General features: G+C 42.1%; 1 protein-coding gene across 2 annotated transcripts in view; it reads right to left on the bottom strand.

Moving 5' to 3' along the window:
- Window positions 1-16,224, bottom strand: part of LOC143711111 (natural resistance-associated macrophage protein 2-like) — a 29,895-nt gene extending 13,671 nt beyond the window's left edge. For both annotated transcript variants that reach the window (XM_077202441.1, XM_077202442.1), the window contains exons 1-7: window positions 16,207-16,224; window positions 7,313-7,432; window positions 6,838-6,957; window positions 4,125-4,231; window positions 2,162-2,232; window positions 2,011-2,078; window positions 555-710 (exon numbers count right to left, since the gene is read on the bottom strand). In XM_077202441.1, coding sequence (XP_077058556.1) covers window positions 555-710; window positions 2,011-2,078; window positions 2,162-2,232; window positions 4,125-4,231; window positions 6,838-6,957; window positions 7,313-7,432 — 642 coding nt within the window. In that variant the 5' untranslated portion in view covers window positions 16,207-16,224. The remainder of the gene's footprint in view (window positions 1-554; window positions 711-2,010; window positions 2,079-2,161; window positions 2,233-4,124; window positions 4,232-6,837; window positions 6,958-7,312; window positions 7,433-16,206) is intronic.
- Between the last annotated feature and the right edge of the window lie 4,413 nt (window positions 16,225-20,637).

The raw sequence follows: 20,637 nt of genomic DNA, 5'->3' as shown, positions 1-20,637 counted from the left end.
TGAATTTAAACAATGGCTAAGTAAGTCTTGTTCACATGTAAGGGCCCTGTTCATGTTGGACAGACATTTTAATTGCATTTTGTGTCTGTTAAGAGGCACAAAGACACTCTTATGTATATGCCCTCATAACTGCCGTTTTAGCTGAGGGGGAGCTCTAGGCATTTGCGGGAACAGCTCCGTGTTGCAATCACAAATCCGGTTCGTTTTTTTTTCTATAGACAGTACTTACAAAGATATAACGATCAAGATTAACTTGAAAAAAAAAAATTGCCCGGAGTTCTCCTTTAACACTCATATCTGCATCATATCTTCCATCTGAAAGCAGGTGAAGGTGATTTACTACTAATCAAGGAACCGGCTTTACTGACGAGATGCGCATCACAATGTGATGAGATATATCGCCCAGCCCTACGGTCTGGTGCTGTTAGGTTTGTGGTTGGGTCTAACTCTAACCCTAACTCTAACTCTAACTCTATCTCTCACTCTAACTCTAACTGTTTCTCTAACTCTAACTCTAACTCTTACTCTGATCAGGTCTGGGGCAGTTCACCGACCTTAACGAGAGCAGAATGCAGATAGATGTTGTGAGGCATTATTACGGCTCCCACAATCCCGATGGCCTGCTCGAGCTGCTCGGGTCCACAGCCGCTGCAATACGGCACAAACATGCCCTTCAGAACCTCCGCCTGGTCCGGAGCCACTCGCACATACTGCAAACACACACACACAAACACACACACACACACACACACACACACACACACACACACACTGCAGAGAGGTGTCTAGTAGGGCTGGGCGATATATCGCATCACATTGTTATGCGCATCTCGTCAGTAAAGCCGGTTCCTTGATTAGTAGTAAATCACCTTCACCTGCTTTCAGATTGAGCGGCATTTACTAAAAAGAGCCGTAGTTAACTGACAAGCTGAGCCATATCGCATTAATATCACGGACTGTTGTATCTGAGTTATAACTGCCAGATGAACAAAGAAAAAAAAAGATCTAATGGTGTTGGTTATATTATGACAATCATCATTTGAACTTTATGTTTGTGATTTATGCTGTTTGTTACGGCATAATTGTGATTCTGCATAAATATCCAGAATTTTAGATATAATATATAGGATTTCTTGAAAGTTGTTTAAAAGAAAGAATCTTCTCTTAGCCACACACAGAGGTCAAGATTCAGTCAATGCATCTCAACAATGGTGACGAGCAGAATATTCAATTAGGAAAAGTACATTACATAGACAATTCAGATAATAATTTATTCATACCGCAATGCATGATGGGAGCCATTAATGAGTTGTGATTGGTGGCAGCCACTGCAACATGCATTATTATTGTCACCATTGTTGAGATTCACAGGCTGATTATTGATGTCTTTGTTTCTAATAACATTCATTTGAAGGTGTTTTGATCAGAACAATATTTACTAAATATTTTTGATTATAAGAAAAATACTGACAATCATATGTTGTAGAATCACAAAGCTGTTGCTAACAAGTTTAACCAAACTATCTCAATAAGTTTCATTTTTCAGATCATAGCATGATTATGCCAAAACATAACCAACACTGTCAGATCACACTTTTCTTTGTTCATTTGAGTGTTATAAATCATTAACAGTAGACAAACAAAATTTAAATTGAAAGTATAAGGGTCAAGATTCCAACTAAAGCAAACACTGATCGCCATAACGATGGCTTACAATTTGTGATTTTCTCCTTCAGTGATTCTGCTTGTTAACATCAGGTGTCTTCAATAATGCTCAATCATCACTAAATTAATCACTTAATTATCTCATTAACTTTAACACTCTTGAGTGTTAATTTAACACTCATATCTGCATCATATCTTCCATCTGAAAGCAGATGAAGGTGATTTACTACTAATCAAGGAACCGGCTTTACTGACGAGATGCGCATAACAATGTCATGCGATATATCGCCCAGCCCTAGTGTTTACCTCACAGCCCCATTCTACAGAGAACATGCTTTACTGAACCTCGTAGCCGAAGCTGATAGCCATGATTGTGATGAGGAACCCAAAGAAAGCCTCCAGCTTCCTCAGACCTGACCAAAACAAACCAGATATGCTAATCAGATCGAGATACGAGTCGCTCTCTTCACTCTCACTCTCTTCAGTGCTGACCTACCGAACTTGTCCAGAAACAGGAACACAAAAGTGTCGGTGATGGTGATCAGCACTCCAGCCCACAGAGGAATCCTGCAGAAGAACAAAAACAAGCTTCCTCAAGATCAACTCTAATAAACTCAAACAGCAAACTTTAAAACCCTCAAACAAAGGAATTAATTCAGTTAAGAGCTCATTATTTATCAGATTTACAACTTCAATTGTTTTCAGGGGAAAAACTTTATGATAGTGATAGACATGAAACTAAGAGAGAGTTGCTGAACAATAATATCGGAAATATATTTCAAAAATCTGATACGCCATATCTAGAAAACACTGTGCTTCTACTCAGAAACAGTAATAGATATCATCTCTGCATGTGGAAGATTAACATGAGCTTTAGATAAATGTTTTGCCCACTGAACTGATGCCACAAATGTTTGAGTAATTGTTCGCCGCAGCCCTACAGACTGACCTTCTACAGACTGACCTTCTACAGACTGACCTCCTACAGACTGATCTCCTACAGACTGACCTCCTACAGACTGATCTTCTACAGACTGATCTCCTACAGACTGATCTCCTACAGACTGACCTCCTACAGACTGATCTCCTACAGACTGACCTCCTACAGACTGATCTCCTACACACTGACCTCCTACAGACTGACCTCCTACAGACTGACCCTACAGACTGGCCTCCTACAGACTGACCCTACAGACTGACCCTACACTGTAAAACCCAACAAGTTAAGCTAAATCATTTCATTTGAGGAAACCGATTGGCTCAATTCAATTAAGTTTATAAAACACAATAGTTATGAGTACTCTGAACTTATTTTAATTGAGTCCACTAAGACAATGATATTTCTTAATACACAATTAAACTTTACACTGTATTTAAATACTTTATATAGCTGAAACTTCACTATATTGAGTAAAAACAGTGAAATGAAAAACTTTAAATGAACTCAGAGCACTTGCAGGTATACAGACTGACCTTCTAAAGACTGACCTCCTACAGACTGACCTCCTACACACTGGCCCTACAGACTGATCTACTACAGACTGGCCCTATACAGACTGATCTACTACAGACTGACCTCCTACACACTGGCCCTACAGACTGATCTACTACAGACTGACCTCCTGCACACTGGCCCTATACAGACTGATCTACTACAGACTGACCTCCTACACACTGGCCCTACAGACTGATCTACTACAGACTGACCTCCTACAGACTGACCTCCTACACACTGGCCCTACAGACTGATCTACTACAGACTGACCTCCTACAGACTGACCTCCTACAAACTGGCCCTACAGACTGATCTACTACAGACTGACCTCCTACAGACTGACCGCCTACACACTGGCCCTACAGACTGATCTACTACAGACTGACCTCCTACAGACTGATCTCCTACACACTGGCCCTACAGACTGACCTCCTACAGACTGACCTCCAACAGACTGATCTCCTTACAGACTGATCTACTACACACTGACCTCCTACACTCTGATCTCCTACAGACTGATCCTACAGACTGACCTCCTACAGACTGATCTCCTACAGACTGATCCTACAGACTGACCTCCTACAGACTGATCTCTTACAGACTGATCTCCTACAGACTGACTCCTACAGACTGACCTCCGACAGACTGATCTCCTACAGACTGACCCTACAGACTGATCTCCTACAGACTGACTCCTACAGACTGACCTCCGACAGACTGATCTCCCACAGACTGACTCTACAGACTGACCCTACAGACTGACCTCCTACAGACTGACCCTACAGACTGACCCTACAGACTGACCCTACAGACTGACCTCATACAGACTGACCCTACAGACTGATCTACTACAGACTGACCTCCTACACACTGATCTCCTACACACTGATCTCCTACACACTGCTCTCCAACACACTGATCCTACACACTCTTAGAGTAACAGTGTTTGATCATGATGATGTACCTGCCGACCGACAGCAGATTGAAGGCGATGGCACAGCCGATGACCTCCTGCATGTCAGAGCCGATGATGGCCAACTCCACCATCAGCCACAGGATGATACGAGGCATCTACACAGCACAGGAAACACTTCAGCACAGGAAACACTTCAAGCACAGGAACAGGAAAGACTTCACAACGGCATCAGCATTTTAACAGGTTTGCCTTTTTAAAGTTTGCGCAGAGATTATCTATTATACTATATAAAACTAATGATCTTTGCAACGGAAGTGAATCGGACACTAGAATTTAGCTGGACAATAACTTTAATCTAGAGCTGTTGTAAAGCCAAAACAATCTCTGTTACTTCTATTATTTTCTATTATCACTGTAAAGCTGCTTTGAAACAATCTATATTGTTAAAAGGGCTATATCAGTGTTTTTCAAATTGGGTGAATGTGAGCCTCCCCTTAGAGTAGGTTAGGACAGCTGAGCCCCCCTTCCTCAAAATCCCTTCCGCCTGCCCTAACTCACTGAAGTAAATACCATCTTTTGTGTGTTCCAGGCAATGATGAGTTTCAATAAAAACTGATAAAATGTAAATATTTTTTAATATTGTATTTGAAGACATTTTATTTCCACAACTTTAAAAGTGCATTCATAAACGATTCTTTGCAACAGCAAATAATTTCCAACTTCATGCAGGCCTAATTGAGGCTACTTTTAAAATCACTGAACATCAGTAGGCCAAACCACAAGTCAACAAAACATGATTAACATGTGTAATCAGCGCCAAAGCTTACGACACCCGATGGCTGAAATCAGCGCGGTGCGTCTGGGCCTTAAGCGCACATTTGAAGGAGATGCACATCGTCTCTAACAAAATCAGCACAACGGACAGCTCTCTGATCAATGAACGACAACGCTGTTTGTTCATGGAACACATAACATTTAACAGTCAACTGCATTGAAGGCATATTATCAGATCGAACAGATTCACATATTTTCATGACATTTTTTAATGATTTCAGCCACATAAAACCTCAGATTTAAACAACAAACAATGCTCCATTCACGTCATTTGCGCTACGAGAACGGCATCAACCCTATGGCCCAACCAATTTTTGCATGCAAGACAACACAACTTTGAGTTTCAATTTAATCGTCCATATATCAGTGGGAACAATGAGGCCGCACTTTTGATGCGCAGAGGTGTTCGATGCAGGGCTGCACTGCAGAGAGAAATAAACGCAAGTCTCCTCCTCCTGCAGGCTCAGTCCATCACGTGGTGTGGCGGGGAAAGAGAACGGATTGCTCAGCCACTCATTTCCCATTGCGTTCTCTCCAAAATACTCGCCAAACTGGTCACGCAACACATTCAAATGCGCAGTGATGACCGGTTGGACAGAGTTAAGAGGCAGCCCTGTCTTCTCCGCAACATCCTCCAGGGTTGGGAACATTTCCACAGAACCTCGTTCAACACGAACACACCACAAGTCCAGCTTGGTCGTGTGCCGAAAAGACGTGGCACTCTTTGTCCTGGAGAGAGGTGTTGAGGGAGTTGATCCTTTCGAAGATGTCAGAGAGATAGGCCAACAGGGCAAGTCAGTTCATGTCTGCCAGATGTTTTGCCAGTGAGGAGTTAATCTCGGTGAGGAAGAGCAGGATTTCTTTGCACAAATCGCACAGCCTGGTGAGGACTTTGCCCCAAGAGAGCCACCTGACCTCGGAGTGCAGGAGCAGCTGCTGGAAGAGAGCGCCCATCTCATTGCAGAGGATTGAGAACAGACGGGCGTTTAAGGCATGCTGTTGTTCAGCTGTTGTGCGGGTGGGTAGAGGAACGCAAACCAAAAAATCTTCCTGCACACTGAGCTCTTTGATAAACCGAACGTACACTATTAATTGAGCACAGTGTGCGACGTCAGTGGACTCATCCAGCTGAATGGCGTGAAAGGGGCTTTCACGAACACAGTCCAGGACCTGCTCTTTGACATCACAAGCCATGTCTGATATTCGTCGCTGTATGGTATTGTCAGACATAGGGATCGCGTCAAGTTTAGCAGCAGCTGCTTCTCCCAGCATCACTGAACACATATCTCTAGCTGCAGGGAGTAGCAATGTTTCACCGATGATATGGGGTTGGCCTGCCTTCGCTATATGTAGCGCGACGCAATAAGATGCTTCTGTCGCCTTCATGTTAATAGTGCAAACGACTGTATTATGCTTTTTTGTGACTGCAAATCATCACGCTTCCTCTCAAAAAACTCAACTGCTGGTTCACTAAATTTGTGTGCTTAGTTTCAATGTGACGCCGAAGTTTGCATGGTCTCATGCTATCATTTGCTAGAACCTCTTGCAGACCACACACTGCGGTAGAAGTGCAGCCTCGGACCCCGACCAGGTGAAACCTAAATTTTAAGTACTCACAATCATATTTCCTACGTTTTTTGCTGGGTCCTGTCTCCTCCCTTAATGCTGACTTCTGTTGATTTGGGACAAGGAAACGATGCATTTTAAAGCTAATACACATACGCACAATTACCGATATTAATAGAGCTGCATGCAGAGTTATTTTTTCTTCGTGTGTCACGCCTCCCCTGTGGCTCTTTGGCGGGATGAACGTACCGCGGAAGATAGTACAGAGTGATGAACGTACCGCAGGATGAATGTACCGCGGGATGAACGTACCGCAGGTTGAACGTACCGCGGGATGAACGGACCTGCGGGATGAACGTACCGTGGAATAGTGGCGGTTGCAGACCTCGGCGAGATGCATCCCGGTGACGACCCCGAGCCGAGCAGCCAAACGCTGCAGCAGAAGCCCGATGATGGTGGAGCCCAGGAGCACCCAGAGCAGCTGCGGGACACACACACACACAGGTTACACAGGTCATACACACCGGTTACACAGGTCACACACACACACACACACAGGTTACACTGGTCACAGATCACACACACAGGTCACACACACAGACACACAGGTTACACGGGTCAGACACACACACAGGTTACACAGGTCACACACACACACACACAGGTTACACAGGTCTCACACACACACACACACACACACACACACACACAGGTTACACAGGTCTCACACACACACACACACACACACACACAGGTTACACAAGTCACACACACATCACAGGTTACACACACACACACACAGGTTACACAGGTCACACACACACACCCTTACTCACCTTAAAACCTGCTTCAGCCCCGGACTGCAGGTCCGACTCAATGTTCCCCGGGTCCAGAAAGGCGATGCTCATCAGGAAACCTGGGCCAGTGAAAGCCCACAGTTTCCGAAAGCTGAACATCTAGAGAGAGGAAGAGCAGCGAGAGTCAACACAGCGATGCATTAGCTTTCACATTCACATTCTTCTCAATCTGGACTCAGAGCGCTCGAGCTGTACACGTCATGTGACTGCAGGGAAACGTGGACATGACGACACTAGTTTCCAAACACTATTATTTCGGGATATTGCATAAAAAAACACTGGATGGAAACCCCAAGATGTACATGAATTTAAAAAAAATTATGCACTTAGCTGAGGTGGATAATTTTTTATCCAATAAGCAGACATGCACATAAACTACGATGTATATATGTATATGACAGCATTTATTGTGTTTCGTCTGACACTCTGAGACAAACTCATTTATGATGGAGGGAAAAACTGCCACATTGAAGAAACTTAGTTTATTACTGATATTTTGAGTTGATTTCACAGGAAGTGAAGATTTTGTTCTCTTGAACACATGGGATGGAAGCAATGCTTTGTTCACAAATGGTATATGCATTATCCAGTTTTGTGCAGAAGTTAATTTCGCAGCTTTGGATGGAAACACAGCTAGTGAGAGTCTGACGGTGTGTATAAGCGTTTGACTCCTTGTGCTCTGCTTTCACTTCTCCACTATCCTGATCCAGGCCAGAAGGTCAAAGGTCGCTGCTGCTCGAGCACATGCTGATCACGTCGGATCCGTATTGCTCTCAAGAACACATGACGAGTGTAGTTACGCTGTTTTCACTACTTCCCTCTTTATTTTTCCACTTGAGTCTGTTCCTCTTGTTTGAGCTTGAAGAAATCAAGATTCATGATATTTTTAGACTAATTCATGAGGAAGAATGTAATAATTATAAACATCACAATCTGACAAAGCACTGTGTTCTTTCCCATGACCCTTCACACACTCGAGACTGATAATAACAGATCCCTCGTTCTTACGAACCTTCATTGCCATAGGCTGACAATATACTGACATGAAACAGTCTCAGCTTCAAATCCTGTCAGACAGTTTGTAAATTCAGTTTCAAATTCAAAATTCAGTGCTAACAAAGCAAACATTGATCAACAAAATGGTGACTTAAAATTGTGATTTTCTCCTTCAGTGATTCTGCTTGTTAACATCAGGTGTCTTCAATAATGGCCAATCATCACTCAATTAATCACTTAATTATCTCATTAACTTTAAAGGGATAGTTCACCCAAAGATGAAAATTAGAAATGGAGAGAGCAATTGTTAGGGCAGGTTTGACATCACCAGGAGAGGATGAAATGTGCTATATTATGTTTTCATGTATGGGTGAGGTAGCATTAGGTAGATTGCTTAGGCTATATAACAGAGTTTGGGAGGATGGGCAGCTTCCAAAGAGTTGGAAGGAAGCAGTTGTAGTTCCAATTAGGAAACCAGGGAAGGATCCGACAAAACCTACTAGCTATAGGCCAATTGCTTTAACATCGCATGTGTGTAAAGTTATGGAACGAATGATAACGGACAGACTGGTTTATTTTTTGGAGAAGAGGGAATTTATTACATCATGTCAAAGTGGATTCAGGAAGGGGAGGGGAACAATGGATCCAGTGTTATGCCTAGAAGACGAAATAAGGAAAGCTCAGGTCAATAAGGAAACAGTGGTAGCTGTATTTTTTGACATGGAGAAAGCATATGACATGATGTGGAAAGAGGGACTGATGATTAAACTGGATAAATTGGGAATAGGAGGTAGGGCTTTTAACTGGGTGAAGGATTTCCTGTATGGACGATCTATACGAGTGAGAGTTGGAAAACAAATATCTGGCAGATACCTCATAGAAAATGGGACCCCTCAGGGAAGTGTGATTAGTCCTTTGCTCTTCTCCATCATGATAAATGATGTATTTTCAGATGTAGGGCCTGGGATTGGAAGATCTTTGTTTGCTGATGATGGGGCGATGTGGAAAAGGGGAAGGAACGTAAATTATACAGTTAGAAAGATCCAGGAAGCAATAGATCTAGTAGGGGGGTGGTCACTGAGATGTGGTTTTAGATTCTCAAGGGAAAAAACGCAGGTGGTTTTCTTTACAAGGAAAAAGGTGGGGGAAGAGATCAATCTTAAATTATATGGACATGTACTGGAGAGGGTTGAGTCCTTTAGGTTTTTGGGAATGGTGTTTGATGGTAGGTTGACATGGGCCGGCCATATTGAGAAAGTTATAGTTAAATGTAAAAAGGTATTAAATGTGATGAGGTGTTTGGTAGGAGTGGACTGGGGCGCGAATAGAAAAGCACTGAAGAGGATATATGGTGCACTGATTAAATCAATAATAGATTATGGATGTATAGCTTACAGAGATGCAGCTAGAACCACATTGGCCAAGTTGGATGTGGTGCAAACACAAGCATTAAGAATATGTACTGTGGCGTTTCGTTCATCATCTGCAGTTGCAATGCAGGTAGAAATGGGTGAGATGCCGCTACAATTAAGAAGGGAACAGCTGGCAGCCAATTATTGGGCAAACCTGCAAGGACAGGGTAGGTCTCACCCCACAAGAGCAGTTATGCAGGTATGCTGGGAGCATGAAAGGGTTAAAATTCAGAGTTTTGGATGGGTGGGTGATACTATTGGGAAAGAGATGGGATTAGAGGGAAAGGAATTTAGCCCAACAGTTCCGCTACCAGTCAGACCACCTTGGGTTCTTTGGCAGACTAGTGTGGATCTAGAGATTTTAAATACCCACTCAAGAAATAGAACGGAGGTGGATGTATGTCAGGTATTTTGTGATAGGATGAGTGACAAGTATAGTGAAATATTTGTTCATATTTACTGATGGGTCTAAAGATCCTGAGTCGGGAAAAGCTGGATCTGCTTTCAGTGTACCAAAGATGGGAGTGAAGATGCAGAAGAGAATTTCTGATAATTTATCAGTATTCACAGTGGAGTTGGTGGCAGTTTGGCTGGCATTGCATTGGGTAGAGGAAGTTAAACCAGACAAAGTTGTCATATGCTCAGACTCTAGTGCAGTTCTGAAAAGTTTGCAATCATTTAAGTCACAAGCAAGACAGGACATAATATATGAAGTACTAGAACTTCATTCACGGATTTGTCAGATGGGGATAACGGTAAAGTTTACATGGGTTCCAGCACATGTGGGGGTGAAGGGTAATGAAACGGTAGATAGATTGGCAAAACAAGCGAGTAAACGAGAAGAGGTTGAAATAGCAATTACAATAAGTAAAGCAGAAGCTAAAGCACAAATCTGGTCAAAAATTCATAAAAAGTGGCAGGCACACTGGGATGCGGAGAAGAAAGGGAGACATTTATATGACATTCAACAAAAGGTTGGGACAGAGAGGGTCACTGGAAGGAAACGAAGAGAAGAAATTATCTTCACGAGATTAAGAATAGGACATTGTGGGCTAAATAAGTATTTACATATTGTGGGTAAGCACTTATCGGGTAGGTGTGAATTTTGTGAAAATATTGAATCTGTGGAGCATGTGATTTTTGAGTGTCAGAAATATGAGTGGGAAAGGGAAAAGATGAAAGAGGGCATAAGAAGGTTAGGGGGGCAAGGGAATTCACTTAGGGAATTGCTGGGGAAATCGTTAAATGGTATGAGTACATTGGTATTTCAATTCTTAAAGGAAACAAGACTGGCAGAAAGGATTTAGGTTGCTCTATAGGTTTTTTGTTTATTATTATTATTATTATTTTTTTTTTATTATTATTTATTTATTTATTTATTGAGGAAAAAGAAAAAGAGGAAAAATGAAAAGGTTAGTTTTGTTTTGATGGTTTATTTATTTATCTCCGGTCCACACTCCAGTATAGTAGGTGGCGGTAATGCACCATTAATGTTGGATGCCAACCGCCGTAAAACGACAAAGAAGAAGAAGAAGAAGAAGAAGAAGATGAAAATTCTGTCAGTATTTACTCACCTTCATGTTGTTCCAACCCCGTAAGACCTTCGTTCATCTTCGGAACACGAATTAAGATATTTTTGATTAAATCTGAGAGCTGGATCACTCCTCCATACTCCTCCATAGGCTTCTTGAGGGATTGAACTTGCAAGCCCCGAAAAGTTATTACAGACATCGTTAAAATAGTCCAAGTGACTACAGTGGCTCAATCTTAAGTTTATCAAATGACGAGAATACTTTTTGTGCGCAAAAACAAACAAAAATAACGACTTTATTTCAACTATTCATTTCCTTCTCTGTTGGCCTCTAGTCAGCTAACTTAGTGTAATAGCGTAGAGCTATACGTCACACGCAGGCTCACTATTGGGCGACGCTGGTCATGTGGGTGATGCGTGTGACGTACAACAACAGAAGCTCTACGCTTTTACACTAGTGAACTCACTCGAGGCCCACAGAGAAGGACATGAATAGTTGAAATAAAGTCGTTATTTTTGTTTTTTGCGCACAAAAAGTATTCTCGTCGTTTGATAAACTTAAGTTTGAGCCACTATTTTAACGATGTCTGTAATAACTTTTCGGGGCTTGCAAGTTCAATCCCTCAAGAAGCCTATGGAGGAGGGATCCACCTCTCAGATTTCATCAAAAATATCTTAATTCGTGTTCTGAAGATGAACGAAGGTCTTACGGGGTTGGAACAACATGAGGGTGAGTAAATACTGACAGAATTTTCATTTTACATCACATACATAATAAAATAAAAGCATACAAGTAAGTGTGTCTATAAAAATGACATGTCTTTATAGAAATGTTTATATTTACCATTGTCTACTGTTGTTTTGTTCTTAGATGAGCTTCAAGACCTGTATAAAAAATATATATATTTTTTTTAAATATTCATATAATTCTGTCCAATTTTTTTGAGAGAACATAAACATAACATATGTTAAACAGAACTTTAAACCCTGTCTGGTCTTCTATCACTTCATTTGATTCTGACACTGAACAAACTACACAAACATTAGTCAGTACTGTTTGTGAGCTTAATCAATCTGCCACATAAACTGAGCTTCTGAATCAAGACTGATTTTTGTGATTTTATCTGGACCGTTTTTTACATGGCAAATACCTGACATTTTTCCACATTACAAGAAAGGATGTCAAATCTAGTGAAATATTTGCATATCCTTGATGCTGGGTAAATAGAGATTAATATGGTGAAAACTGAGTCTAAACTGAGTTATTAACTAAACTTTAATAAAGTTACGTTTATTAACACCCCAGCTAACAGAATTTTGTTATAAGAACGTTCTCAAAATATTCCATGTTGGTTCTGGGAATGTAAAAATTTTCCAATTTTCTTGACGTTAGCGGAACGTGTTTTAGAAGGTACCTCACACCTCGCTTTGACAATCTCCCCCTTCTCCCTCCTTCTCCTCCTCACCTGAAACTCACTGAAAACCCATGAAATGTTAAATGTGTACAAAAAAGTAACTATACATGTTTGGTATTATTTAAAGTGTCTCAGTGCGCCTGGTAAAATGGTCTCATTCTCCCAACCATAATGAAAAGCTAAAAGAAGTTACAAAATATGAGAAAAGTGATGTGTCCATTAAAGGTGTTCCCTCCCTCAGATCCTCCATTCTGATCTCACAGTTGTGAGCCCCTCACTAGGGGACCAAATCTAATTATAATGACAGACACCACCATTTGGTAAGCAAATTGAATTATCTGGGTTTATAAGGAAAATGGGCAAAAAGGTTCTGGGAGTCTGTAGGTTGACTGCCCACACAACCGCTGTGTGTAATTTTCATTGCCAGGTAATAATTTCTACAAATTCCTCGATTTCTGAATTGTTGTTATGATATGATTAGCTGATGATTTTATTCTCATGAATTGGATTTTGAATTATTGCTTCATTACCTGGTCAATAAATTGTAAACGTTTGATTTTATTCTGACTGACTCTAAATTTGTTCTCCCAAGTAGATTAATTGGATTCATATGCTCCCGCAAGTTCGCGTCAGATTAGCAACGGCCAATACTTTGGCACTAGTTCAAGTGTACTTGTTTTGTAGAGACTGGTTTTTCGCGCTGCTTGACCAACCTAAATTTGGGTATGCCTATTCTACCTCTGTCTTAATTTAATGTTACTTTAGATAAGTGATGGACAAGCGGTCAGTCTGTGGTTACGACAAGAGCGCGCAAGTAGTTTTTCTTAATATCCAGTTCTCCTGTTGTTTCAGTTTAGTATCTACCACAAGATAAGCCTATTTTCGATTCTCTGGTTATTTTAATTTTTTACCTTCTCACAAATCTGTATTTTAATTAGACGCGTTCCTACTTTATGTAACAGCCGCGTCTGAATAGTATTGCATTGTAAATTTTATAGCACTTAAGTGAAGCGCTGGCCAACAGCTAGTTTCGATTTCTCCCATTTTCGGTTTATTTGGTTTGCTGTGTTAATTGCTGGGCCGAGACAGCTGTCCTCACTCAGGCCTTTGAGCGCATTATATCTATGTGGTGTGCGCTGTCGTGGAAGCCTCCTCGTGTGAAGACCGACTCGGGTAAATACATCGACTCTACTGTGCGACTCCACCGAGCAAGGACACCGGCAAGGCACTTAAGTATCGTCTTCTCCCCTTTCCTTTCCCACTTGTATCGTATTTCCCTTTCTCAACATGTGCTTTCAATACATTCCTGTTGTCTCTCGACAACATTCTCTCATCACGCACAGAAGGCAGCGCAATACTGCTAATCTGCGTCCCATTCTCTCATCCACACACACACCTCTCTCTATGGCTCTCTAACAACTTCTCTTTCTCCCACACCCCTCGCCAGTGTGGGAGGGGTGGGGGTAGCTACTGGTCTTCTCATTTCTAACAGCTGGAAATACTCAACTCTCTCTTCTCTATGCAATAACAACTCATTTGAATATCATGCAATTACACTTACAGCTCCCATTAGGATCCAAATTGTAGTTATTTAATCGCCCCCCAGGTCAACTGGGAAGCTTTGTTGAGGAGCTGGATGTGCTGCTGTCCTCTTTCCCTGAGGATGGCACCCCAATCGTAGTCTTTGGTGATTTCAACATTCATCAAGAGAATCCGTATGCAACAGACTTCATCTCTCTTCTAGCCTCATTCGATCTCAAACGGCTCATCTTGTCCAGGCCCTGGTTATTTCTAGGCTTGATTACTGCAATGCTCTTCTGGCTGGACTTCCATCATGTGTAATTAAACCTCTGCAGATGATCCAAAAGACTGCAGCCCGCCTTGTCTTCAATGAGCCCAAAAGGGCCCACGTCACTCCTCTGTTCATCTCACTGCATTGGCTACCACTCGCTGCTCGCATCAAGTTCAAGGCTTTGACGCTTGCTTACATATCGACCACAGACCGAGCTCCGTCCTACTTTCACTCAATCCTACAAGTCTACGTCCCTACCAGAAGCCTACGATCGGTCAATGAGCGACGGCTTGTGGTACCATCTCAGAGAAGCACTAAATCACTCTCCAGAACATTCTCATTCACGGTTCCATGCTGGGGGAATGATCTCCCCACCCTCATCCGTAATGCAGAATCCCTGACAGCATTCAAAAGACAACTGAAAACTCATCTCTTCCGTGAGTACTTAACATAAAAAAAAATAAAAAAAAACTTTCCTTCTCCTTTAAACCCTCCCTTGTCTGTCTTTTTGCTACTCTGAGCAATGCCTGAAATTTGTATTTTGAGCACTTCTTGCGTTGTTCTTCCCTCTTCACGATGACTCGCTTGATTTAGTCCTCAGTTGTAAGTCGCTTTGGATAAAAGCATCTGCTAAATGACTACATGTAAATGTAATGCAAGTGTAAGTGAGAAATCACGGGCTTGGCCAATCCAAACTATTATAAGGGAAGTATAGTTGGTCAACTCATGCCTATAATAGGGCCAAAACCTCTACTAAAGTAAAACGATTGAATTAAGTTCAAGTGTATGCAATTCAAGGGGACTAAAAAGAAAAGTATCTTTGATTGTGTTAAGGTGAATCCGACTGTCTGAGATATTAGTCAAAAACCTCTGTTTGGTGACAAAACTGGCGAGATTGTGTTGGTTCTGGGAACATGTAAAATTTCCAGTTTTCTTGACGTTAGAGGAACGTGTTTTAAAAGGTATAATGTTCCTCAAACGTTCTTTAAACTTAATTTTCGATTAAAAAATTTAACATGATAGAAACATTGATTTCTAACATTCCAAGAACATAAAAATGTCCAGTTTCCTGACTGTTACTACACAGCAAAAACTCAAGAGTGTTAAAGACTCAAGAGTGTTAAAGTGTTAAAATATGAGTTTTAAATTAACACTGAAGAGTGTTAAAGTTAATGTGCTATTTAAGTAATTGATTGAGTGATGATTGAGCATTATTGAAGACAACTGATGATAACAAGCAGAATCACTGAAGGAGAAAAATCACATTTTAGTCACCATTATGGAGATCAGTGTTTGCTTTAGTTGGGCAGTTTACCTTTAAATGTTTAACTTTAGATTTTGTTTGACTGTTGTACATGAGTAATGACAACTAGATGAACAAAGAGAAAATGTGATCTTATGGTGTTGGTTATGTTTCAACATAATCATTATTTCACAATCATTTGACCTGAATCACTGAACTCATTTAGTCCTAGTCTCTGACTTAGATGTATATTGGTCATTACACCATCACAGTGATTTAACAGCATAAAAATCCAGATTTATAACAAAAATCTGTTAGCTGGCACCGTGTTTGTCTACTATTTATTACACTGACCATAGCTACAGAAAGATAATTATGGGAATGTCATTAATTGCACCGTTAATGTCAAACAATGTTATTAAATCCACTCACAGAATGTGGAATTGTTATAATTGAGTTTAAGAAGTCTTAATAAAATACTCACTGCAACGCTGATCTTCAGACACCTAATGTTTAACTTTTTGAACAATCACAGGTTTATAAACTATTCAGATGTCATCAGACACCAGACCCACCCACCAGACGAGGAAAGAGCCAATGGAAATATACTGAATACAAAGAGTGGTTTTAACCACACAGACATTCTATTGTTCTGACAATGACCCCTAGTGGTCAGAACATTGTAAATGCAACAAAAAACCCATGCCAAACATGCATAAAAACACCTTTAACTTTCTCAAATGCAATTATCTAATAAGATTATCAAGTGTCTATATGTTCTTTTATTTAATTGTCAGGGTTTGTTTTGTTTGTTCTATGAATGGCTCAGCTAAACAGGCCTATAATAGACTATTAACTACAATTATATATATATTTTTGTATACTAATGTCTAATCAAAACGTCTACACATTTATAAAACTGATCAAAGATCAGTTAAAACCCACAGACACTTGTTCATTGATTTATGGGTGACAGCCCAGCAAACACAGAACGTTGTCACAACGTACCCAACCTTAACAACGTTTTAACAACATGACCAAAAGGTTGCTATAACTATGTGTGGTGAAGGTTGTTACAGCGTTGTCACAGTGTATGGAGGACCAAACCTACAGAAATTAAAAATGAATAAATAAATGAATAAATAAACAAATAAATATGCAAATAAATGTAAAAATAAATAAATAAATAAATGACTATTTATACTTTAATTTCCTTATTTATGTATAATTATATTTTTTTCCACATTTATTTATTTGTTCATTTATTTATTTATGCATAAACTTATTTTCACATTTATTTATGTATATATGTATTTATGTCTACATTTATTTATTTATACATTTATTTATTTATACAGTTAAATAAATATATTATTTATATTATTTATACACCACAGTGACATCTTGTGGTGTGACCAAACAATACGCAAGAGGTTTGTGGACGTGACTTTACAGGTCACACAGGAAATAAATGACTTAGAGATGGGCAATATGGCTAAAATCTTATAACACGGTTTATGCCCTTTAATATGCCCTATGTAGCTATATAGCTGCCCAACTGAATAAAACACTGATCACCATAATGGTGAACAAATATTTTCAATAACTTATGTTAATTATCAAAAAGAACTGACAAATGACAACAATAAAGTCAGTCTGGTTAGTAATAAGATAGATTTAATGTCCTTTCAGTTGATTTCATCTAAGACTGTAAGTTAGCTGAAGTCATTTGTAGTTCTTGTGTTTCTCTTTCCTTCTGTGATTCTGCTTGTTATCAGCTTATTATCAGCAATACAAAATAAAGAGTTCTAAATTCATCTTTAACGTCTGTCTGTTATTCAGATATTTTTGTTTAAATATTACTCATTTTAAATGGTTGACTTTCAAGGAATTAATTAGATTAATTCTTACTGAATTCTAATTTGTTAAATTTCTTGATTTTTTTGTTAAAAAATCTATCTATCTTAAAATTCTTCTTTTAGAGACGTTGGATTTAGTTCATGTTGGATTTAGTAGAAACGACTCGGTTACTAACGTAACCTCGGTTCCCTGAGAGGAGGGAACGAGTATTGCGTAAGTAGCTTACGCTATGGGAAAACTCCTTTTCTCGAGAATATTGAAGTCCTTATGTAAAACGCATTGCAGCTGCACAGCTGACAGCAATGAACGAAGGCAGCTCGGTCATTGGCTGTGCTGCGGCAACTTGCTCGAACCAATGACGGGGCGACTCTGAATGCGCGACCAATGAGCGCGCTTCGCGCCCGCGCGCGTCAGAGCCCGCCAAGATGGGCGTGGCCAAGAGCTATATATTGGGCGCCCCGTCATGAGAGTTCTTTAGGTTAAAACGACTGAAGCGAACTAACCAAGCACAAGCACGGCAGCTTACGCAATACTCGTTCCCTCCTCTCAGGGAACCGAGGTTACGTTAGTAACCGAGTCGTTCCCTTTCGAGAGGTCTCTCCTATTGCGTAAGTAGCTTACGCTATGGGAACACCATGCAAAACGCCGTGCGTGCTGAACTTCGCCTTATGATAGCCAGAGGCAGGTGCCTGAGCTAAAAAAGCAAAGTTATCATCCAACTAGCCGGCAGAGGCGAGCTTTATATGTGGGAAAGAATACAGAGCGGCTAGAAGGCGCTCAGTGTGACACAAGCACATACATAATCTAGATACGAACTCGTAGTTCAACTAGCATCATGCTGATAGTACATTGGAATGCAGTGTCGGGACCTGTAGGTTGTAGAACCTGATAAATGTGGACGGTGAGGCCCAGCCTGCCGCCGCACAAATATCCTCGATCGGTATCCCGCTCGACCATGCCCAGGAAGAAGCCACACTCCTGGTGGAGTGTGCTTTGACTCCCCAGGGGCATTGAAGTCCCTTAGCTTCATAAGCCAGCGCTATAGCTTCAACTATCCAGTGAGAGATTCTCTGCTTTGAAACGGCGGAACCTTTCGTACGGCCGCCAAAGCATACAAACAGTTGTTCTGTCTGTCTGAATAGGGCAGAACGCTCCAAATACACTCTGAGAGCCCTAACGGGGCAGAGTAGATTAGCGTCGTGTTCGTCTGCTGGGGACGATAGCGCAGTTAGGGAGATAACCTGTGCTCTGAAGGGAGTGGTGAGCACTTTAGGAATATACCCATGTTTCGGTCTAAGGACGACCCTGCAGTCGTTAGGTCCGAATTCTAGGCAGGCAGCGCTTGTCGAAAGCGCGTGCAGGTCGCCCACTCTCTTGACCGAGGCGAGTGCCAGCAAGAGCGCAGTCTTGAGCGAGAGCTGTTTAAGGTGCACGGTTCGGAGTGGTTCGAACGGAGGCCCTTTAAGAGCGTCTAGGACAGTAGCTAGGTCCCAGATCGGCACTGAGGGGGGGCGTGAAGGGTTCATCCTCCTCGCGCCCCTTAGGAAACGAATAATTAGGTCGTTTCTTCCCAATGGACGTTCCATTACAGGGTCGTGTGATGCTGTGATGGCCGCCACATATACTTTGAGCGTGGAGGGGGCGCGGCCCGCCTCCAGAAGCCCTTGTAGAAAAGCGAGTACGTTCGTAATCTCGCATGTTTCAGGGTTCAGGCCCTTGGCATTACACCAGACACGGAACACTTTCCATTTCTGGGCATATAAGCGTCTCGTGGAGGGCGCCCGCGCCTCAGCGATGGTTTTTAGTGCTCCGCTCGTGAGGTTCCTGGGAACCCGTTGAGGGGCCATGCATGAAGGGCCCACAGATCGGGGCGGGGATGAAATATCATCCCGTTGGCCTGACTGAGGAGGTCTGGCCTCAGTGGAATCGGCCGTGGTGCAGATTGCATTTGCATCAGATCTGGAAACCATGTTTGGTTCTTCCAGAGTGGGGCTATCAGCAGCACTGCGTTTTTCTCCTCTCTGACCCGACTGATGACCTGCGGTAGCATCGCGATCGGGGGAAAGGCATATAAGGGACGGCTCGGCCAGCTCTGGGCGAGCGCATCCATGCTTTTCGTGAAGAAAAGAGGGCAGTGCGCGTTCTCCTTGGAGGCGAAGAGGTCGATCTCCGCTTTGCCAAAGGTTTTCCATAACCCGTGAATCGTCAGCGGGTTCAGAGCCCATTCTCCTGGGAGAATTTTGTCTCTGGATAGCATGTCCGCCCCCTGGTTCAGGGCACCTGGCACATGCGCTGCTCTCAGCGAGCGCAAGTTGTGCTGGGACCATAAAATGAGTCTCCTGGCCATTGAATGCATGGAGCTCGACCTGAGTCCACCCTGGAGATTTATGTACGATACTACCGTCATGTTGTCCGTTCGGACCAAGACGTGTTCGTTTCTCAGCTGTGGGAGCAGGGCTCTGAGAGCCAAAGCGACCGCTTTCATTTCCAGACAGTTTATGTGTAGGTGCTTCTCCGGGTTTGACCAAAAGCCGGAGACAGGCCTGCCCTCGTAAAGGGCCCCCCAACCTATTTTGGAGGCATCTGTCGTTATCATCTTTCTCCTTGTGTTCACACCCAGACTCACGCCTGACTGGTACCAGTCGGCGGCTTTCCAGTGCGTCAGGGCTTTTATACAGCCGTGGTTCGCTCTGATTAAAAGGTGGCCCGAACGCCACGCGTGAGTAGGGACGCGGCTCTTGAGCCAGCGTTGGAGAGGGCGCATATGCAACAATCCTAGCTGGAGTACGGCCGATGCTGAGGCCATGAGACCGAGCATCCTCTGAAACCGCTTGACGGGGGCGAGCGCGCCCGCCCTGAATGATGTTGCAAGGCGCCGGATGGTGAGCGCGCGCTCTGATGAGAGACGCGCTGTCATTTGCATCGAGTCTAGAACTATTCCCAGGAAAGAAATCCTCTGGCTGGGAGATAGTATGCTTTTTGCAAAATTGATTCTTAGACCCAGGCATTCTAAATGGCTGATAATCCAAGATCTGTGTGTTATTAACTGACTCTC

Source organism: Siphateles boraxobius, unplaced genomic scaffold (assembly GCF_051911475.1).
Source record: "Siphateles boraxobius isolate OS27281-9 unplaced genomic scaffold, OSU_SipBor_1 49, whole genome shotgun sequence".
NCBI lineage: Eukaryota > Metazoa > Chordata > Actinopteri > Cypriniformes > Leuciscidae > Siphateles > Siphateles boraxobius.
The sequence above is the reverse complement of the archived record's forward strand: the minus strand, read 5'-3'. Positions and strand labels throughout refer to the sequence as shown.